General features: G+C 36.3%; 1 protein-coding gene across 2 annotated transcripts in view; it reads left to right on the top strand.

The window, feature by feature from the left end:
* LOC109405826 (adenylate cyclase type 6) overlaps positions 1 to 21335 on the top strand; it is a 626637-nt gene that overhangs the window by 435766 nt on the left and 169536 nt on the right. For both annotated transcript variants that reach the window (XM_062855487.1, XM_062855488.1), the window contains exon 8: positions 12973 to 13144. In XM_062855487.1, coding sequence (XP_062711471.1) covers positions 12973 to 13144 — 172 coding nt within the window. The remainder of the gene's footprint in view (positions 1 to 12972; positions 13145 to 21335) is intronic.

Genomic DNA, 21335 nt, shown 5'->3' on the forward strand with positions numbered 1-21335 from the left:
TTGCTATCAGTGAATGATTGTATTCCTTCATATATTTCTTCAAACATTTCTGACACATTCCATGCACTTCTACACAGTGGTTTTTGAACTTTATTGAACGATATGTCCAGACTATTGGTGTCGATTTTGATTCATTTTGCACCAAAATGAAGATTATTACTTATATTCGTCGAAATTCGTCATAATTTGCGGTAGTGTCCCGTAACGCTGTATTGCTTTCTTTCGAAGTTCAAAAGGACCCATTCCCAATTAGAATGCATAAAATGAGTCTTCTATTCAAATCTGATCGTTTGATATGCTGGTTAGCATGTATTTATCAACATAACAATTGTTGGAAGCAAAAGTTTTATTCTCGCGCAATCACGTGGAATGTGTCTTCTGAAGAAATGTTCGAAAAGTCCTTAAGAAATATTTGCAGAATTTCTGTGGAATTTCTCCAAAAAATCTTCAATGGACTTCTGCGGGGTCTTCAGGAATTGCTCCAAAGTTTTCTTCTGAAGATACAATTTCAAAATATTTTTTTTTCACAAAGATTCGGAGAATTTTCATAAATTTTTCTGGAAATTCAGATTTTTTCCAGGAACTTTTCAATAATTTGGATTAAATATCCCTCTAGAGATTCAGAGGAATTTATTTGAAAATTCCTCCATAAATACCTCAGAGGTTCTTCTAGAGCTTCGTCCAGGGGTTTCTACAGGCACTGCTTTAAATTTGTTCTAATATCCCGATTTGTGCGTAAACACTTTCTTAAATTCCTTTTTCAACAACTTTACTGGTTTACTAAAGAATTCATCCAGGAAATCCCTTCAGAAATTATATCAGGATTTTTTTCTGAGAATTCCTTCAGAGGTTCTCCTGCAGTTCTTCCAAGGACTCCTTTAGAAAAGCCTCCAGGGATCCATCAGAAATTTATTTAAAAATTTCTTCAAAAAATGCACCAGTAACTTTGTTTAAGATTTCTGTAGATATTCTTCAAGATATTCCATCGGAGATTCCTCATTGGATTTTCCAGAAATCCCTCCAGAAATTTCTTTACAATTATTGAGCAACTCTCGCTGAGACCGGCCCACTATTTACACCTTTTCTTCAAAAATGTTTTTAGTGGCAATTTTCTGAAAGTCCTCGCAAAAAAAAAACGAAAGGAAAATGCATTTGGTTACTCAAATTGATGGATCCCCCGTTATTTAGAGCCACAACAATTTTTGCAGGCCCCTCGATTTTGGTCAAATAGTAGCCCATTTAATCCGTTATAATTTGAAAATTTCTCCAAAAACACCTCAAAAAGAAATGTTGCTGAAAAGAGGAAAGATAGAGCTACTATTTACAGTTATTAAAAAGTTGGGTGACTGAAAAAGATATGACTTTTTCTCCTATCAAAAGTTGTCTGCAGTTTTGTAAATCAAGCCATGGTCCATCACTTTGAGTAACCAAATGCATTTTCCTTAGTTTTTTGGCAAGGACTTTCAGAAAATCTTCAATAAAAACCTTTTTCAAGACAAGGTGTAAATATTTGGCCGGTCTCAGCGAGAGTTACTCTTTGTTTTGGGATTATTATCCAAAACATTCATGCTGGAATTCAGCTAGCGATAACTACATAAATTGCTTCAGGTTTTTTGGTCCTGAAATCCCTCCAAAAATCCAAGAAGAACCTCTCAGAGCTTACAAAGATATCTCCGGGAGGTTTTAAGAGATTTCTTGAAATAATTTTCAGGAATTTCTTAGAAAATTGAAGTTTACTGATCAAATACTGCTTGAAGAATTCCACAATAATTTTTGAACAATTTCTGGAAGAACTTCTAAAAAAATACAGAAGGAACAAATTTTGCAGGGGTCTGCATATATAGATTTCCTAGGATGAGATATTTCTGATGGAACTGCCGAAGTTATTCCTAAAAAAATTCTTGTGGATATTTCAGCGTATATCACAGGAGGAAATTCCCAAAGATTTTGTAGAAAAACCCCGTGAACAATCTTCGTATACGATTTCGGTTTCCGTATGTGAATATAGGATTTGTGAATATAAAAAGAGTTTCTGAAAATCTGAATTGGAGAACTTTTGAAGAAAAGTCTTGGTGAAATTCCTGAAGAAATCCCTAAAACTTTTTAAGAAAACCATGAAGATAAAAATGTGTATTAAAAAGATTTTCAGAAGGAATCTTCAGTAGAATCCCTGAGAAATAACTTATGACTCAGGGAAATTCTTGAAGGAAACCTAGGAGGAATATTGTAAGAACTTGCTAAAGAAACTTCTTGGGGAACTCTTTGTGGAATTCCTAAGAAAAAATAAGGATTTATAGGAAAATTCCAGGTAAAATCTGTGTGAAGAATTTCTGAAAAGAAATCCTGAGGGACAATCTGGAAAAAAAACGCATAGATATGTGTCTGCAAAGAAAAAAAAAACTCTTGATTTATTTCTAAAATAATTTTTATATAAATTCCTTCATGGGAAATATTTTTGAAAAATCCGTGGAGGAATTATTAGATTTATCGTTTGGGTAAATGTCGGATGAATTTCTGTAGTAAGGCATGGAGGAATATCAAGAGAAAATCCTAATCGGATCTCTGCATAAATTTCTGCAGGAATATCTGGAAGAATTCCCGCTTGCATCGCTGAAAGTAGTGGTGCAACAATCTTCGGAAAAATTCCTGAAGAATTTTCTGAATTCATGTGGAAATTCTCAATGGAATCCCTGGAGAAATTCCTGAACAAATTTCTGGTGGGCTGAAGGATGAATTTGTAAGGATTTTTATGAAGAAACTATTGAAACTATTGAGTTTATTAATAAATCTTTGAAAAAAAAATGCCTGAAGAAATCTCTTTCAAAAATTTAAAAGGAATCACTAGAGAAATTTCCGATGTTTTTAAAACGAATTTCTTGAAGAATATCTAGAGTAATTCCAGGTTGAGTTTTAGAAGGAACCCATGGAAATCTACCAAAAAAGCTTGAGGAAATTCTTGGAGAAATTCATTGGAGAAATATCTAAATGAAGCCCTGGACAAATTTCTTAACGAATCCCTGGAGTTTCTGAAAAAGCCTGCCGAAGGAGCTTCTGGAACAAACCTTGATAGATTTGAAGATCGGATTCCTGGGATAATTTCTGAAGGAATCTTTGGATTTGTGTTGGAAGGAATCTACTGAATAGTTCCTTGGGCTTGGAATCCTTGGACAAATTTATGGAGGAATCTCACAAAAAAATCATTAAAAATAACATGGAAGTACTTCTCAACAAATCTTTGTATGAATTTCTGAAAAATCTATGAAACAGTTTTTGAAAGAACTTTTGATTTTCTTAGAGATTCACTGAACACATTTCTAAAGGAATTTCTGGATGATAAAATGAATAAAAAATTAATTGTACGGTGTTATAAAAATTCAATAAACAACCCTACAAAGTCTCGGGCCCACGTTGGGCGCCAAATTAAAAACATCTCAAATGGACACAATACAATACAAAACATGAATGTGCCCTGTAATCCAGATGGATAACACCTTCCGATCACAGGATGACGAGGCTTCATATTTATTCTACAGGGGATAGACAAAATGATCGGGACAGGTAAAATTCTCCCTTCTCAAAAAATATTCAAATAGCTGTAACTTTTCGAAAAGTGCATCAAATATTCTCAAATTTTAACTGTAAGTGGATCAACTAGTTGTATATCAGTGGACAAAGTTTGAAAAGGATTCTGCACGAAGTTATAAAGATTCTAGAAAAAGGTATATTTATCCGATAGCCAACTTTGAGCTGTTATACCTTCGGATTCGATGAACCGAATGCAATGAAATTTTGACCATTTACGACTTATATAATGAGCTCTGAAAAACGTTTGACTCAACTTAAAATTATTCACAAGAGAAAAAGTTATAGCGATTTCATTTATTTTATGATTTTTTAGTAAATCGATCTATTTTTAATATGCATCTCATTACTTTTTCAATGAATTGCCGGCTATGTTGTTGCTTCCTTTCAAAGCATATTTATATTCAAAACAATTAGAGGGAATATAAATGAACTATAATAATTAGCATCTTGAATTTTGAAACGATTTTGAAATTTAAGAAAATTTGGTGTTTTATTAGAAAAATAATCTAATCGTTATAATTTTCTTCCGTGTTAAGAATTTTAAGTTAAGTCAAAAGTTTTTCAAAGCTCATTATATAAGTCATAAATGGTCAGAATTTCATTGCATTCAGTTCATTGAATCCGGAGATATAACAGCTCAAAGTTGGCTATCGGATAAATATACCTTTTTCAAGAATCTTTATAACTTCGTGCAGAATAGCCCGATCTTTTCCAAATTTTGTCCACTGATACACAACTAGTTGATCCACTTACAGTAAAAATTTGAGAATATTTGATGCACTTTTCGAAAAGTTACAGCTATTTGAATATTTTTTGAGAAGGGAAAATTTTGCCTGTCCCGATCATTTTGTCTATCCCCTGTAGGTCTATCGGTCATCCTAGAGCTAGAGTTTTTTGTTTTGTATGGCTGTTTGCCTTTTTGTTCACAGTCATTTAACTGCTGTGTTCATAGCTTGTTTTTTGTCTAGGAATACTTATCCTAATCAGGCATCCTGAATCGGGTTCTATTACTAGAGCTCTATAATGTTGAAGTCTGTGTCAGGCAAGCATGGGAAAACTCATTCGCTCACTCGAATGCCGGCGATGCAAAATAGCCAAAAGAACGCCAGCAAGCCAATACTGAGTGAGAGCACGGCGCACCATGAACAAACGCAACACGAAAGGCTTGCCACCGACACCACCGAAGTGAATCAGGAGAGAAACTAATAGAGGGTGAAATGAATCAGCTAGGATTGGTGTATACGAAAAGAACGTTCGTTCTCTCAACTACTGAGTGGCATTTAGCTGATTGAATCAAAACGCGCTCACTGATTCAATTCTCAGTACTGAATGCTTCCACTGAACGCTAAATGAACGTTCCAAAACGAATGCTCTCGCACCCGACTCAGAATGCAAACATTCGTTCAATATTGGTTCATTCGTCTTCGGCACACAGACTCAGTAGCGATTCATTCGGCCGTCGTTGCTTGTGTCGCTCGGTGCTCGGCGATTAAAATGAATGGGTAATGAATGTGGAAGGATTTTGCTTGGCTGGGGGAGAAGCACACTCGCATCAGATTGTGCGTGGTTGTGAGTGAGGGACACGCAATAAATTAATGTTTTTTCCCATCCTTGGTGTCGGGGAAAGGTTTGTATCTCTAGTATTTAACCGCTGAACGAAATATTGGCAATCAAAATAGGATTGCATTTCATGAGCGTCTATTGTGCCAGAGCCCTATAAATAAACATTTGATTAGGGGAATATTGACGAATTAAAATAAAATATGTTTACCCGTAACAACTGATTCCTGATCTAATCAAAATTTATGGAAGCTTTTTAAGTAGATTCACGGAGTTTTTTCTTGAGGTTTTTTTTTCTAACAATTTTTTCGATGGTATTTCAGGAGGATCTGGAGTGATCCATGGAATATTTTCCAAAGAACTTGCGAATCTCCGATAGGAATCCCTGGGGGATTTTCTTCGAAAGTAACGGAAGTTACCCAGGGTTTATGAAGAAGTTCCTAGAATAATTTCTTGGATATTCTGTAGAGAACTTATGAGAAAATTCATAAAGAAACTATCCTTTTTAAGGAATCAATGGAAGTATTCCTGAAGATTCCTCGGAGAAATTACCAAAGGCAATCATGACAGAATTTCTTAAAAATTCTTCGGAAGATTTTTTGAAGGAATTTCTGAAGAAATACCTGGATGATTTTTTGATGATTTTCTGAAGAGATCCATGAAAATTTCCGAAATTCTAAAACTCAGATAGATCTTTTTAAAAGCCTGTTGAGATATTTTAGGTTAAATTTATGGGGCAATGCTTGAATATATTTCTGAAGAAATTCCGGAACGAATTTCTGAAAGAAACCCCCAACATATATCTTTAAAATTCAGGGATTTCTTTCAAGGATAAGGGAAGAAATCCCTGGAAGAAGGTCCAAGATCACTGAGTTTTTCATTGTACGTGTAAGGGCACCAAAAACATAATAGAAAACTAACAAAGGTTCTTTACTTTTTCTACTTATATGAGGCCACAAAAAATCGAAGACGGCTGTTCGGGTTCGTTTGGAAGTTGACCATCAATGTTAACTTCTTTTCCCGATCAGCCTAGATAGCTGTGTAGTGTCGGTAGCGGTTGTCTCAATTGGCTAAGAATAACACTACGGATCCAGTGGTAAGAGTCCACTAAACAGGTGACCCCTAATTCATGGTGTTATGCGGCTTTATGCTTACCGTGCCAAAGAATGAATGGTTAGGGGGGTCTAATAAAAACTTAACCACAAACGGAGCCTGTGGAGAATTAAAGCGTCCTCGACAGTATTACGCCCTTTCTGCGCTAACCGGAGCAATGGTGCAGTGGACCTTGCGTTTCTCCGAGATAATCAGTTGCCCTTCTTAAGTCTCAAATTTGAGGCTAAATAAGGGCGAGGTTATTCAAATGTTGTTAATTAGCTTACATTACTGCCTATATGGGTTCGCTTAATGCGTTTTCGCCATTGGCGTTTTTCAATTGACAACGATTTGGTTCGTCGTTGATGTTTCCTTTTTGTGCTGTGATTGTGAAGAGTGTAATCCTGTCTAGTTTGGGTAGTGGCTACGGCAAGGAAACCTCAGATAAATTTTCAGCGTGAAAAGCGTATGTAGCCCAAGTGGATCTACTTCAAAAGGTTCATTTTCGTAGGGTAACTTCTGTTTAGGTTACCTTGTGAACCCAGCTTTGCTTTTTTCATTATAGATGAACTGTCGTGCCTCGAGCATGCTCTATTTTAGAATAACGTTAACAGTATGTTTCAACCTTTCCTTATGGATGCCTTCAAGCAAGCTCTTGTTTTCAGCATCTTTTCGCTGATATATGGCATCTGAAGTAGCTCAAACATTGATTTGAGATGCTTCAGTTTGATGGAATACTTAGGTAGTACAGTTCATGGTTAACTTAACATAGAATTGCACCTAACCCAACTCTGCATGAGCAGAATTTGTCATGAGTTGACTGACTGGCATGTGTCAGATGAGGACTCTCCATTTGACCTTTTTGCACTTTGGAGTGTTCCTTCGCAAACTTTGCGTATTCAGGCGTCCCTGCTCAACAAGCTAGGGAACCTGTAATAATTGGTTGTGATCACATTTTATGGATAACTCGCTTCCATTGCTACTCCAAGAGAGTTTCATTATGGTTTTGTTATTACAACGCCCTTCATTGTGGTATACCATAGCTACTGCTTTGAAAGAAGCTTGTCCTCTGCGGTCTGTGCGGACCGCAAGAGGTATTCCTGAATGGAACTCGGACCTGTTCAAGTTCTAAATATCTTCGGATAAACCAGTCTTTTGTATAGCTACGAATCTTTAGCTTCTACCCCGAGGATTGTAGCTATAGAATCGATTTAGTGAGCACTAAAAAGCTCTGCTTACTTCAAATCTCCTGGAGCAAATGGGGTTTTATCCTATTTTTCTCCAGAGGGATTTGAGTTTTTCAAACATGTTTTGAACTCTTGTAGTTTTCTATTGGGTATTCTCATGGCATGAAATTACTCTGTAGTTTTATCCCGAAAGGGTGCGTGCATTGTAAAAAGAAGGAATAAGTTCCAGATTTATCTGGTTACGTCGTTCTTTCTGAAATGCTCGAAACGCATTGTCGATTATCACATTTGTGATATTCGTCTGGCTAACATGCCTGTTCATGTGAACTCACATGTCTCCCAATTTGGGATGTCCACAGTGACTCTTTTATATAAAGTTGTATACGTTTTCAAGAAAGCACTCGCTCAAACGTAGTTTTTGCTTGGGTGATTTCTTGAATATTGAGGATGCTTTTGATGACGTGCCTTTCTATGTCATATTGAAAGTCGCATGACGTCGCAAGCTACCTCCAATGAGCTATAGGCTCTTTTTACGCTTATGCGTTTTACAGTGTCCTTTTCAGGGAACTGATTAACCCCGTTGTGATATGAGCTTTGAGCTCTCGTTGCGCTTATGCGTTCATTCCCTCTTCTAGGGCACCCCTTCCTATTTCATCACCTTTCCCTTTCCCAATTCCCATCCCTTGTCCCATTCTCCCTCAGGTAAATGATGAAATAGGCTCATATGTATGGCGATGGCACAAATGTCCCAAATGGAGGATAACGTGCCTCTGGAGCCTGCCTTCTGATACCTGATACCTGGGGGATTTTCTTCGAAAGTAACGGAAGTTACCCAGGGTTTATGAAGAAGTTCCTAGAATAATTTCTTGGATATTCTGTAGAGAACTTATGAGAAAATTCATAAAGAAACTATCCTTTTTAAGGAATCAATGGAAGTATTCCTGAAGATTCCTCGGAGAAATTACCAAAGGCAATCATGGCAGAATTTCTTAAAAATTCTTCGGAAGATTTTTTGAAGGAATTTCTGAAGAAATACCTGGATGATTTTTTGATGATTTTCTGAAGAGATCCATGAAAATTTCCGAAATTCTAAAACTCAGATAGAACTTTTTAAAAGCCTGTTGAGATATTTTAGGTTAAATTTATGGGGCAATGCTTGAATATATTTCTGAAGAAATTCCGGAACGAATTTCTGAAAGAAACCCCCAACATATATCTTTAAAATTCAGGGATTTCTTTCAAGGATAAGGGAAGAAATCCCTGGAAGAAGGTCCAAGACCACTGAGTTTTTCATTGTACGTGTAAGGGCACCAAAAACATAATAGAAAACTAACAAAGGTTCTTTACTTTTTCTACTTATATGAGGCCACAAAAAATCGAAGACGAATTCTTTTGTTTAGAAAAAAAATCCATCACTTGAATTGTGTATTAATGCAGTAATTCTTTCGGGTTAAACTTTTTCGACTATTTTTTTCTAATGTGTTTAATAAAAAAAATAACTACTCCTACAAAATAGTGTTGTATGGGTGATCAGACCCGTGCACAGATTATGCGGAAAAGGAAGGGTTTTGTGCATTCTCGGTTAAAGGTGGAGGGGCGCCTAGTATACGAAGTTAGGTCAAACGGAGGGGTTTAACACCTTAAAACCCTCCCATGTGCACGTGCTTGTATCAGGTATCAGTAGGTCGGCTCCAGAGGCACGTTCTCCTCCATTTGGGAAACGTGCTTGTAGGTGGTTATCGACTCCACACTTCTTCCCCATACCAGATATACGCATATTTCATAATTTTAGAGCCCAGAACTCCATTGAACAGCCACCATCTTGAATTTGGAGCCGCCATCTTGGATATACTGGTCACCATTTTTTGGAGTCCAGAATTCGTCTCTATTTCAAATAAACCCATAAGACATGGATTTAGAGCTTAAAACGCCATTAAACAGCCACCATCTTGAATTTAGAGCCGCCATCATGGTGTTTGGGCCACCATTTTGCATATTGCGGTCGCGGATTTTAGTTCGCCCTCTTGGAAATTGAGGTCGCCTCTTTTGGACTCCGGTTATCTTCCTTAGACCAAATATACCCATTTTTCATAGTTTTAGGGCCTAAAACTCCATTAAACAGCCTCCATCTTGAATTTTAGACCGCCATATTGGATATTCAGGTCGCCATTTTTGGACTCCAGACATTTTCCCCATACAAATCATACCTATATTGCATGGTTTTAGGGCCTAAAACTCCGTTATACAGCCGCTATCTTGAATTTGGAGCCACCATTTTGGATTTTAGACCGCTATCTTGGATATCCTCCTCTCCTCCTCTTCTTGGCGTAACGTCCTCACTGGGACAAAGCCTGCTTCTCAGCTTAGTGTTCTATGAGCACTTCCACAGTTATTAACTGAGAGCTTCCTCTGCCAATGACCATTTTGCATGTGTATATCGTGTGGCAGGCACGAAGATACTCTATGCCCAAGGAAGTCAAGGAAATTTCCTTTACGAAAAGATCCTGGACCGACCGGGAATCGAACCCGTCACTCTCAGCATGGTCATGCTGAATACCCGTGCGTTTACCGCCTCGGCTATATGGGCCTTGGATATCCAGGTTGCCATTTTTGAACTCCGGACACCTTCCCCTTACAAATTATAACCATATTGCATGGTTTTAGAGCCAAAAATTCCACTAAACAACCGCCATATTGAATTTGGAGCTGCCATCTTGGATTTTAGACCGCCATCATGGATATTCTGGTCGCCATTATTGGACTCCAAACAACTTCCCCATACAAAATATACCCATATTGCATGGTTTAGGCATGGGTAGTACGCTGATCGCAAGAAATTTCTTGGCCTATCTCGATGCGTGGGAAAATTAGGCAAGGAATCGCTCAAGAAATAATAAAGCGTCGCTTTATTCCGGATCCTAGTATGGAGCTAGAACGAAACGTCAAATCGAATGGGGCTTGCTGTGTTAAATTTCTTGACCATTCCGGTCACGGAAAAATAATGCACTGAACGAAAATTACTTGAGCGATTCCCTTTGAAGTGCATACCTTGTATTAGGGCTTAAAACTCCATTATACAGCCGCCATCTTGAATTTTGGATTTTAGACCGCCATCTTGAATTTTAGACCGACATCGTAGAATTTTCGGTCTCCTGTGTTGATATCCGACAAAATTTGTCAACCATGCTGAAGGATACAAAAATCGCCGCAGATTGATGTGTTGCATGATGGGCTTGGTTGAGTTTTATATGTGGCCTGTTCTACCGGTGCTGGTCCGGATCACTCAAATGGCCATAACTGCGGAACGCAATGACCGATCCAGACCATTTTAATAGCAAACAATGCGGTAAAATTACGGTTCGATTCGAGCTGCCAAAATTTCTAAAAAATGCAAATAAACTTACGGCAGTGTCGCTGGAAAATGGGTCGACCAAATTTTAAGATGAGAGCGGTAATATAACCTTTTTTCTATTAGCCTTCGGCTGCTTTTTACCGAACTTAGCTAAAAAATCTAGAATAAAAAGTTATTGAGTAAATTAGCTCTTGATGTCATCGGCCAAAAGTTTGGGGTTACTATCGTAAAACATGCAAAAGTGATTGGTTGATATCTTTATCATCCTTCATTTAATTTTAATTCTTATTGGAAACATAATGAATGGTACTAACTGCATACACATTGAACAACACATATTTGTTAAAATTTACATACTAAAACTTAACGTAAAATTGCCTCGTTTTTTTGAAAATTGATGAAATGTGGCAACTTAACATTACATTTTTATATAAAAAATCGTTGAATATGTTAAATTTAATACATAAAACGTAAATTTAATTAATAATCTTTAGAATGGGTCAGAAATAAATAAAATTGAACTATAGATGACGAAGACATTAATTTTTCCATGTTTCTCGAAAGTGACCCCAAACTTTTGGCCGATGACATCAAGAGTTAATTTACTCAATAACTTTTTTTTTTCTAGATTTTTAAGCTAAGTTCGGTAAAAAGCAATTGAAGGCTAATGGAAAAAAGGTTATATTACCGATCTTATCTTAAAATTTGGTCCACCCAATTTCCAGCGACACTGCTGTAAGTTTATTTGCATTTTTTTAGAAAATTTGGCAACTTTGGGTTAAGTTTACATACAAATATTTTCAAAAAAGTTTCACCTAAAGCATGTTTAAAGTTACTTTGACTTATTATCTTTTGAAAGAGACCTGGGGTTTTGAAATCGGTCGCAAATTGGCGGAGAAATGGGCCTTAAAAATGACATGTTTTTGAGGGGGTGACCCCAAACTTTTGATCGGGAGTGTAGATGTATGTATAGATCTTCATTGATATAAACATTGGGAAGAACAAGTTTGAAATATTCTTGCCATAGATATATGTATAAATCCTTTTTCTGGACGGTATTACAACTTTTCCCTCTGTCTGTATAATAACCAATACAGTAATAAAAACCGTCTGCCTCGAAACCTTACGACCAACAGAAAAAAAGTCACAAAAAAGACATCTCCGTCGGTCGGTCGTACTTTGTTTTCGAATGGAATTATTTCTTCATTTGCTGCCATAAAAAAGAATCCCTGGGTACACGTGCAAAACCAAAACTTCTTACCGCCCACGCCGCATCAGCGAAGCCTTTTTTTTTTGTTAATTAGGCCGTTGAAATGTGTTTTTTTTTTTCTTTTTGTGCGGACTTTTGAGAATTGCGTCTGTAGGGTAAGTGTTCCATCAGTAATCTCACGCTCCCATATTCATCCTATTCGAACACTAGCGATTACGGCACTGATTGTTTCCGTTCTTTTTGTTTTCATGCGTGCTCACTCCTTACAAAAAGTACAACAATAAGAAACAAAACAAACAACGCTTCAATCCTTTGTTTTTCGTAGGATGAAAATGGGAGCCACATGCTTAATAAGGGAACCAGTACCCTATTCCGCTTGCGACAGACGGCATAATATTTTTGTTCAGCTTGTTTTATTGTGTTGTATCGTCTACCAGTGATTAGCAGGAAGAAATGGACACTTTGATATCATTTCAGCATACTTAGAGGGAGCAATTAGGAGTTTTTATTTTTGAAACTGAGCGGAAGCATTATAACCAGAAGTGCATAGCAAGGATCGCAATTTTGCGCACCCTCCCCTTATTAAAATTTTCATGAAAATCAATTTGCATTGTATTTTTCCCTAGGCCCTAGGATGCGGTAAGTGCATGGACATTCAGCAAAACCATGCTGAGGAAGACGGGTTTGACTCACGGACAATCCAAAATCTTTTCGTGAAAGAAATTTGCACGACTTCCTTGAGCATAGAACATTTTTGTGCCTCTCACACGATACACACATGCAAAGTGGCCATTGGCGGAGGAAGCTATCAGTAAATAACTGTGGTAGTGCTCGTACTAAGCAAAGTTGGGAAGTAACGTTAATAACAAGATATGATTCCTAGGAGCCATGTAACTAAGCCAGTAAATGCTTACCTGTGTGATTCGCACTCAAGATCAGTTTTTAGGTTCAATTCTGAAGAAAGTTTTTCCTTTCCCTTTTTCCAGGTGGAGATGCTGTATCAGCGTTACTTTCTCCGCATGAACCAGAGTAATACGGTGCACATCGTGTGGCTACTATTAGCGTTAATTTTCATCTTAGCACTGATACATCTCGTGTTCACTTTCATTCTGCAGCAGTCACTCGAAAGCTGCCCCGGCTTTGCCACCGATCCTTTAGGTAAGTGAATCTTCAGTTGTTGCTCATTATATTCCGACAGCGAGAGATCATCATACCTTAACACCTCCCATCTCATTTACATACGCGCATGCATCACCTCGTAAGACCCTAACAGCCATTCGTCTCGTTCCGACCCACACACTCCCCCACCCTTGACCATCTCATTGTTTGCTGAGATTCAAACGAACAAAGAGCATTCCGGTGAACGCCGCCGCAATGATGGGACTAAATTGAAGCTGCTTCCGGTAGAACGACGGACGGGCGAGCGATAAAAGCCTGCCTCATTTATCAGTCTATTAAATTTACTCACTCGTCCACCCGCCCCGGTATAGGTATGTGGTGTGCCACTCACTCGTTATGGTCGACGAATGTGATTTTCCTCTCATGGAACGTGTGGTCGCACCAGATAGGGACGGGCGTACGGCACGACAACCAACAACGAACGAACGGGGCCGCCGACTAACTGGACTGGCGTTCTATTGAGAGCAAGACGGAATTCCAAGAGATGATGCTTCATTAAAGCACACTGCTTTGCTTGGTTACCGGATGGAGAATGAACTTCCGGTTGAGAATCGGAGTAGGTCGGTAGGATGTTTTAGAAAATAGGGTCCGTAGCCATTTATTCTACAATTATGACATTTTCATATAGGCAACATCTTTTTCCCACTGAAAAACTTGTATAAAGAAGGCACAGAATGTTTGAACAAATTGAGAGATGAATTTATGGAAAAATAGCGTTCTGGTGGAACTTGAACCCACGACTTCGAATTCGCTAGGCTGGCGCTTTAACCAACCAAGCCACATAGCATAGCATAGCATAGCATGAATACTTGCACAAATCTTGGATGGAGTTGCAAAGTTGAATATATCCACTAGCATTGCTGATGTCGCTACTATCTACAATGCCATAGACCCACTCAGCTCCACACACCTGGCCAAGTCCTTGCAAGCATTTATAAATCCCTTCATCAACTTAGAAAGAGCCCAGAACTGAAGCAGCTGATGAAAGGATGAAAGGATGTTGAAAATAGCGAACTTCAAATAAACTTATATCACAAATAAAGTAGAATTATCCATAAATAAATAATATTGGAAAGATCTCACCAATTGTTGTGCGGTTTTTGTGGTTAGTTTATCCTTGGACCCATTTATAGAAAAAGGCGCTTTAACCAACCAAGCCACAGACCAGATAATGATTATGCGGAATGGAAAGCAAATCTGTCTCCTGGGCCATGAACACTCCCCTTTTCACAAACCCAACTCTTTTTCGGCTAAGGTGCTAAACTTCAACAAACTCGCGTTGGGGTCCACATCGATGACTCACTTTGGGAGTCCACAAAAGTAGCATGCTGGTGCTGAGCCAGCTTTCCGACTGGTACCTACCACTCCCTCTGTCCTCAGAAGGCGGGAGGGTCAAACACTTGGTCAAACACCACACCTACGTCAATCTTTTCTGCAAGCATCAAGAACTGATACTTGCGTGCATCGCAATTTGACCTACTGAAGTCTCGGGTCCTATCAGTTGCTGACAGTAGGGTCTCCACCTGCCTCTGCCCTTATCGGGGTCCACATTCCAACCGCGGGCTCAGGTACTACCCAGTAGACCGACGCCACGACAGCAACGCTACCAGGATGTTCTCCCCGCGGCCACTTGATCACTACAAGGGTCAGTTTTGACCGAAGAGCACCGGTATGACCTATGTAGCCGCCTCCGAACTCTTGGACCACCTCTTCTATAGCGTCTGAACTTGCTGTTAATACACGTTCAGATTTCTTCGGACCTGTCAATTAGGAGGTGTACGTGTATCAACATTCTATAATATTTACTACGATAGTAGATCGTCCAAGATACCAATGTGCACCCGGCGTACAAAAAGTACGGCAGGTTGTACGTCTTGTTTCTAGGTAATGCAACAATCCGGACACGGAGAGGATGGTTAGTTGTGGCCAATTCAAGTCATTATGGCATTTCCAATGCGTCGAAGTTGATGACCGAATCGTCGATCCGGATGGCACTTTTGCCTGCCCGAATTTCCAGCAGCCATCGGTCATTCATTACTGCAGTGGAAAAGAAAACGACAAAAACCGATAAGCTGACGTCGAAACACAGTAGCGTATCGTCGGAAAGGATCAGCTCTAGCGCCGTGCCAGAAGTGCTCAGTTGCAGCTGGAGAAGCTAGAAGCGCAGAAGGCTCTTGCTTTGAAGCGATTGGAATTGAAGAGCAAGAAGCTGGAACTGGAAGCAGCAGTCCTGGAGAAGTCTTTCCGGCTACGCGTAGAGTTCGTGCAATGTGTCTTCTCAGCAGAGCTCACGCAACAAGGTAGGTAGAGCAATGACAGCAGAAGCATAACGAGATGTTGAGTTCGACGATCGTGACAAAAGCAGCTACCGAGCTTCAGGAGAGAATCACAACGATATCCAAAACAGGTACTAATTAGGGTGGCGAAATGCATCCGCCATTAGTACCTGTATGTAACCAACTAGGCAGAGCGTTGGCAGGTATTTCCTAGGAAAGTTCAGCTAGTCAGGGGACGTTATGAGGCATGATAAGACGAACGTCAGAGACCGTACTGCAGAAAGTGTCTGTGTTGATTTAGGAGTGTCCGCGGTTCCCCTAGTCACCATTGTATCCGGTGTGAGTGGCAATTATCAATATTCGCTTGGACTGGTACATGTGGGCTCCAATATCAACCGATTTCCAAACGAAGTCCAATTTCGCGGGTGGAAGTGAATCCAAGAAGTGATCAAACATTCGGCGTACGTGGATAAGTGCAAAGTGTTCCACCAGAATCATTAGAACGAAAACAGTTGTAGCGAATACCTCAGGAACGACCGTTGATGAGCAGGAACCATCCGAGCGAGGATCCCACGATCCAGAGAATGGCGAATCCACTATGTCCCGTGCAGTATCTGAGACGAGATTTCACTCCAATCCGAAGAAACCGAAAATCCGTATTTTTTGTGAGGCGGTGGCTACGGTTGATGGCGTTTCCATGAATACGATGCTGCTAAGGGGACCGGACCTTTTGAACACCTTGCTGAACGTCCTCCAACTTCTTCTTTGTATTTCGGGAAAAACGTATTGGATTTTGCGAAGACTTAAAGGAAATGTGCCATAAAATAGAATTCAGCCTGAGGATCGTCATGCCTAACGATTGTTTTGGAGTGAAGGTCCTCCGCATATCCCGGACGTCTACTTGATGGATGTCGCTACATTCGGAGCGACCTGCGCACCGCGCTCGGCACAGTATGGTAAAAATCAAAACACCGAAGAATTTGCTGCAGAGTTTTCCAGAAGCGTGGGTGAGCTACGCACCCAGAGAAAGAAGTGTATCACAGATTACACCTGGAGGAAGATAGAGGAGCGAAGGAACGCCAAATCCGCGATAGAGCGAGCTAAAACAAAGCTAAGCCAAAGCCGTAGCCCGTCAGTGCTATTCGGCTCTCGAGAAGGAAGTCAAACGCTCATGTAGACGGGACAAAAGAGCGTGGGCGGACTCCTTGGCCGACGAAGGCGAGAAAGCCGCAAACACCGACGACATCCGTCTCCTCTACGATGTCTCACGTCGCCTTAGTGGAACCGAGATAAATGCTATGATGCCCGTGAAAGACACGTCTGGACAGTTACTGACCGATCCGGCTTACCAGTTGGAACGCTGGTTCGAGCACTTTGGAAACCTAAGTTTCGGCCACGCTGGCAACACCTCAGCATGACCCACCAAGGGTTCGACGCATTACTCGTGTCAACACCGAAGCTCCATCAGTGCAGAAGATAGAATCAGCCATCCGTAGCGATGCAAGGCGTCTTAGTAAGTGTGCTCTAAAAGGGTAACCTGACTGCGTGCGATAGTTGGCGGGGCATCATGAACCAGTCACAGCCGATACCCCTGTACCAACGGGACTCAGTGAGAGGGAGAGTGGTTGAAGGCTGCGCTTTCGTACTGTAGGCACATTGAAGATGGAAAGCGGAATCTATTTTTAGATTCGAAGCCCACCAGACCTTCAGTTTTGGGAAAGCTTTGAAATGTGCGTTTGGAAACTGATAACATATTTTGTTATTAAGTAGTATTTTTATGTTATCGCGATAGATCAAAATTATTGATAACTAAATTTGTTATCCTCTGATTATCTTCAATTAGAAAAGATGATAACAAAAATATCAACATGATAACACCGATCACATAGTTTATTATCAAACTGATATCACTTAGTTATCCGTCTTTGCTCGGGAAATGACATCCAACTGGTTGATGACGTTGCTCTCCTAGCTCAACGGCGCTCTGATATGCAGAGCAAGCTCGATGATCTTGCCAACCGCTCCTTAGTGGCAGGTCTTTCCATCATCGTCAACAATACCAAAACGATGGACGTAAATATGGTCAACCCTTCCAGCTTTACGGTAGCTGGGCAATCAGTGGAGAACGTTGAAAGGCTCCAATGTCTTGGTATCCAAAAAGCGTGCTGTTATACGCTAGTAAAACCTGGTGTGTATCAGTGGAGAACACTCAACGGCTGCAGGTATTTATCAATAGATGCCTGCGGTATAAAATTTATGCATGGTGGCCTCACAATTGGATCTCCGATGTGGAGTTCCATCGTCGATACCATCAAAAGCCGAAAGCGATAGAAATTCGGGAGCGAAAGTGGAGGTGGGTCGGTCACACTCTACGCAGGAGCGGAAACGAAATCTGCAAGCGTTAGTTTGGAACCCAGCAGGACATCGCAGCAGAGGTAGACCCAGAGGCTCATGACGGCGCAGCCTCAATAACGAAACCAAGCAAGTAGACAGAAATTTTACCTGGCCACAGGTCAAGGCGATGGCTGGTAATCGCCCAGGATGGAGATCTTTCAATTCGGTCCTTTGCACCATAGTGGGTGCCCCGGGCTGAAAGTAAGAAAGTAGTTATTGTCAGCCGTTAGCAAGGAATCGAGATAGACGAATTCTTCTATCAGCTCAAAAGTATACTGGCCTCCGCAAACGAAAACGGACTACGGAATGCGGATCGAATGGCGACGATGGGCTGACATTCATGCTATTCTACTCTTTGAGTAAAGAAGAGTGACGCCAACTTGAAAAAGCGAGTGGACTAATAGTTCGTTTGCCTTCGTCACGGAAAAACCTGGGCAGGTCTCCGGTTACGTTCATCATCTGTTCATCAAGTTGATGGGTACTAGGCTCGGATGTAACATTCCCGACTTACGCTGATCTGGCTCGAACACGAACTTCATGAAGGAACGTGTCAAACCTTCGCTTGGCTTCCTGTTTCATAGACAACGAAGAGATCACGAAAACGATTCGGTGCAACAGATGGTGGTAGCGTTGCGGAGGGGGAACCCAATACAGCCCAGCACGGAGGAAGTTAGGCGTTCGACAATGTTAGGCATTTGTTAGTTATGTTGCTCATCGAAAAATTTTGGAGAGCATAAATCATAACCCCGAATTTATGCTGAATGTTCGATTTTTTCGCGCATCATTGACAGTTGAGCAAAAGGCAGTGGAAAAAAACATTGTTAGTGGCGGCAGCTTAAAAATCGCGTTCGTCGGTCGAGAAAATGAGAAAAATTTGCGTGTCTCAATTAGTTTAAACTCGTAAGAACCAGAGAAGTTGTTATAGAGATGCGCGAAGAGGATTTAGGTTATGTTTATTTACAATCACACCCAATAACAATCATTTTTTGCGGTGAACAAAATCATATTTTCGCGTGCGTGTTAGTTTGATCTGCCCATAAGATGTCAAGCATACAAGTGACGTCATGCTTTGCACTAACACACTTTCATGTGCTTTCATGTTGCGCTTTGTTTCCCATGTTTTTCTATTTCCTTGAATTTGCTCGATTGGGACCGCGTTTGACGGTTCAATTGGAACCTTTGGTTTCAGTCTTCGCGCATCTCTGTAACAACTTCTCTGGTAGGAACCATTTCCGTCGTTCCGTTGTGCAACCCGTCAGTTCCTCGTCGCTGCTGCTGGCCAAAAAGTTCGGTTCGTTCTCGTCGTACTGTCGCCGGAACCAGTCATCACCAAAACAGTGTCCGATTCCGTTAAGTTTGGCCTCATCGTGTCGGTGAGTCACTTTAATTTTAATTCAATTTCAATTCAATTTTAATTTAATGTAGATTTAATTTCAATTTAATTTTAATTTAATTTAAATTTAATTTTAATTTAATTTTAATTTAATTTTAATTTAATTTTAATTTAATTTTAATTTAATTTTAATTTAATTTTAATTTAATTTTAATTTAATTTTAATTTAATTTAAATTTAATTTTAATTTAATTTTAATTAAATTTTAATTTAATTTTAATTTAATTTTAATTTAATTTTAATTTAATTTTAATTTAATTTTAATTTAATTTTAATTTAATTTTAATTTAATTTTAATTTAACTTTAATTTAATTTTAATTTAATTTTAATTTAATTTTAATTTAATTTTAATTTAATTTTAATTTAATTTTAATTTGATTTTAATTTAATTTTAATTTAATTTTAATTTAATTTTAATTTAATTTTAATTTAATTTTAATTTAATTTTAATTTAATTTTAATTTAATTTTAATTTAATTTTAATTTAATTTTAATTTAATTTTAATTTAATTTTAATTTAATTTTAATTTAATTTTAATTTAATTTTAATTTTATTTTAATTTAATTTTAATTTTATTTTAATTTAATTTTAATTTAATTTTAATTTAATTTTAATTTAATTTTAATTTAATTTTAATTTAATTTTAATTTAATTTTAATTTAATTTTAATTTAATTTTAATTTAATTTTAATTTAATTTTAATTTAATTTTAATTTAATTTTAATTTAATTTTAATTTAATTTTAATTTAATTTTAATTTAATTTTGATTTAATTTTAATTTAATTTTAATTTAATTTTAATTTAATTTTAATTTAATTTTAATTTAATTTTAATTTAATTTTAATTTAATTTTAATTTAATTTTAATTTAATTTTAATTTAATTTTAATTTAATTTTAATTTAATTTTAATTTAATTTTAATTTAATTTTAATTTAATTTTAATTTAATTTTAATTTAATTTTAATTTAATTTTAATTTAATTTTAATTTAATTTTAATTTAATTTTAATTTAATTTTAATTTAATTTTAATTTAATTTTAATTTAATTTTAATTTAATTTTAATTTAATTTTAATTTAATTTTAATTTAATTTTAATTTAATTTTAATTTAATTTTAATTTAATTTTAATTTAATTTTAATTTAATTTTAATTTAATTTTAATTTAATTTTAATTTAATTTTAATTTAATTTTAATTTAATTTTAATTTAATTTTAATTTAATTTTAATTTAATTTTAATTTAATTTTAATTTAATTTTAATTTAATTTTAATTTAATTTTAATTTAATTTTAATTTAATTTTAATTTAATTTTAATTTAATTTTAATTTAATTTTAATTTAATTTCAATTAAATTTTAATTTAATTTTAATTTAATTTTAATTTAATTTTAATTTAATTTTAATTTAATTTTAATTTAATTTTAATTTAATTTTAATTTAATTTTAATTTAATTTTAATTTAATTTTAATTTAATTTTAATTTAATTTTAATTTAATTTTAATTTAATTTTAATTTAATTTTAATTTAATTTTAATTTAATTTTAATTTAATTTTAATTTAATTTTAATTTAATTTTAATTTAATTTTAATACAATTTTAATTTAATTTTAATTTAATTTTAATTTAATTTTAATTTAATTTTAATTTAATTTTAATTTAATTTTAATTTAATTTTAATTTAATTTTAATTTAATTTTAATTTAATTTTAATTTAATTTTGATTTAATTTTAATTTAATTTTAATTTAATTTTAATTTAATTTTAATTTAATTTTAATTTAATTTTAATTTAATTTTAATTTAATTTTAATTTAATTTTAATTTAATTTTAATTTTAATTTTAATTTAATTTTAATTTAATTTTAATTTAATTTTAATTTAATTTTAATTTAATTTTAATTTAATTTTAATTTAATTTTAATTTAATTTTAATTTAATTTTAATTTAATTTTAATTTAATTTTAATTTAATTTTAATTTAATTTTAATTTAATTTTAATTTAATTTTAATTTAATTTTAATTTAATTTTAATTTAATTTTAATTTAATTTTAATTTAATTTTAATTTAATTTTAATTTAATTTTAATTTAATTTTAATTTAA

Source organism: Aedes albopictus, chromosome 3 (genome assembly GCF_035046485.1).
Source record: "Aedes albopictus strain Foshan chromosome 3, AalbF5, whole genome shotgun sequence".
Classification (NCBI taxonomy): domain Eukaryota; kingdom Metazoa; phylum Arthropoda; class Insecta; order Diptera; family Culicidae; genus Aedes; species Aedes albopictus.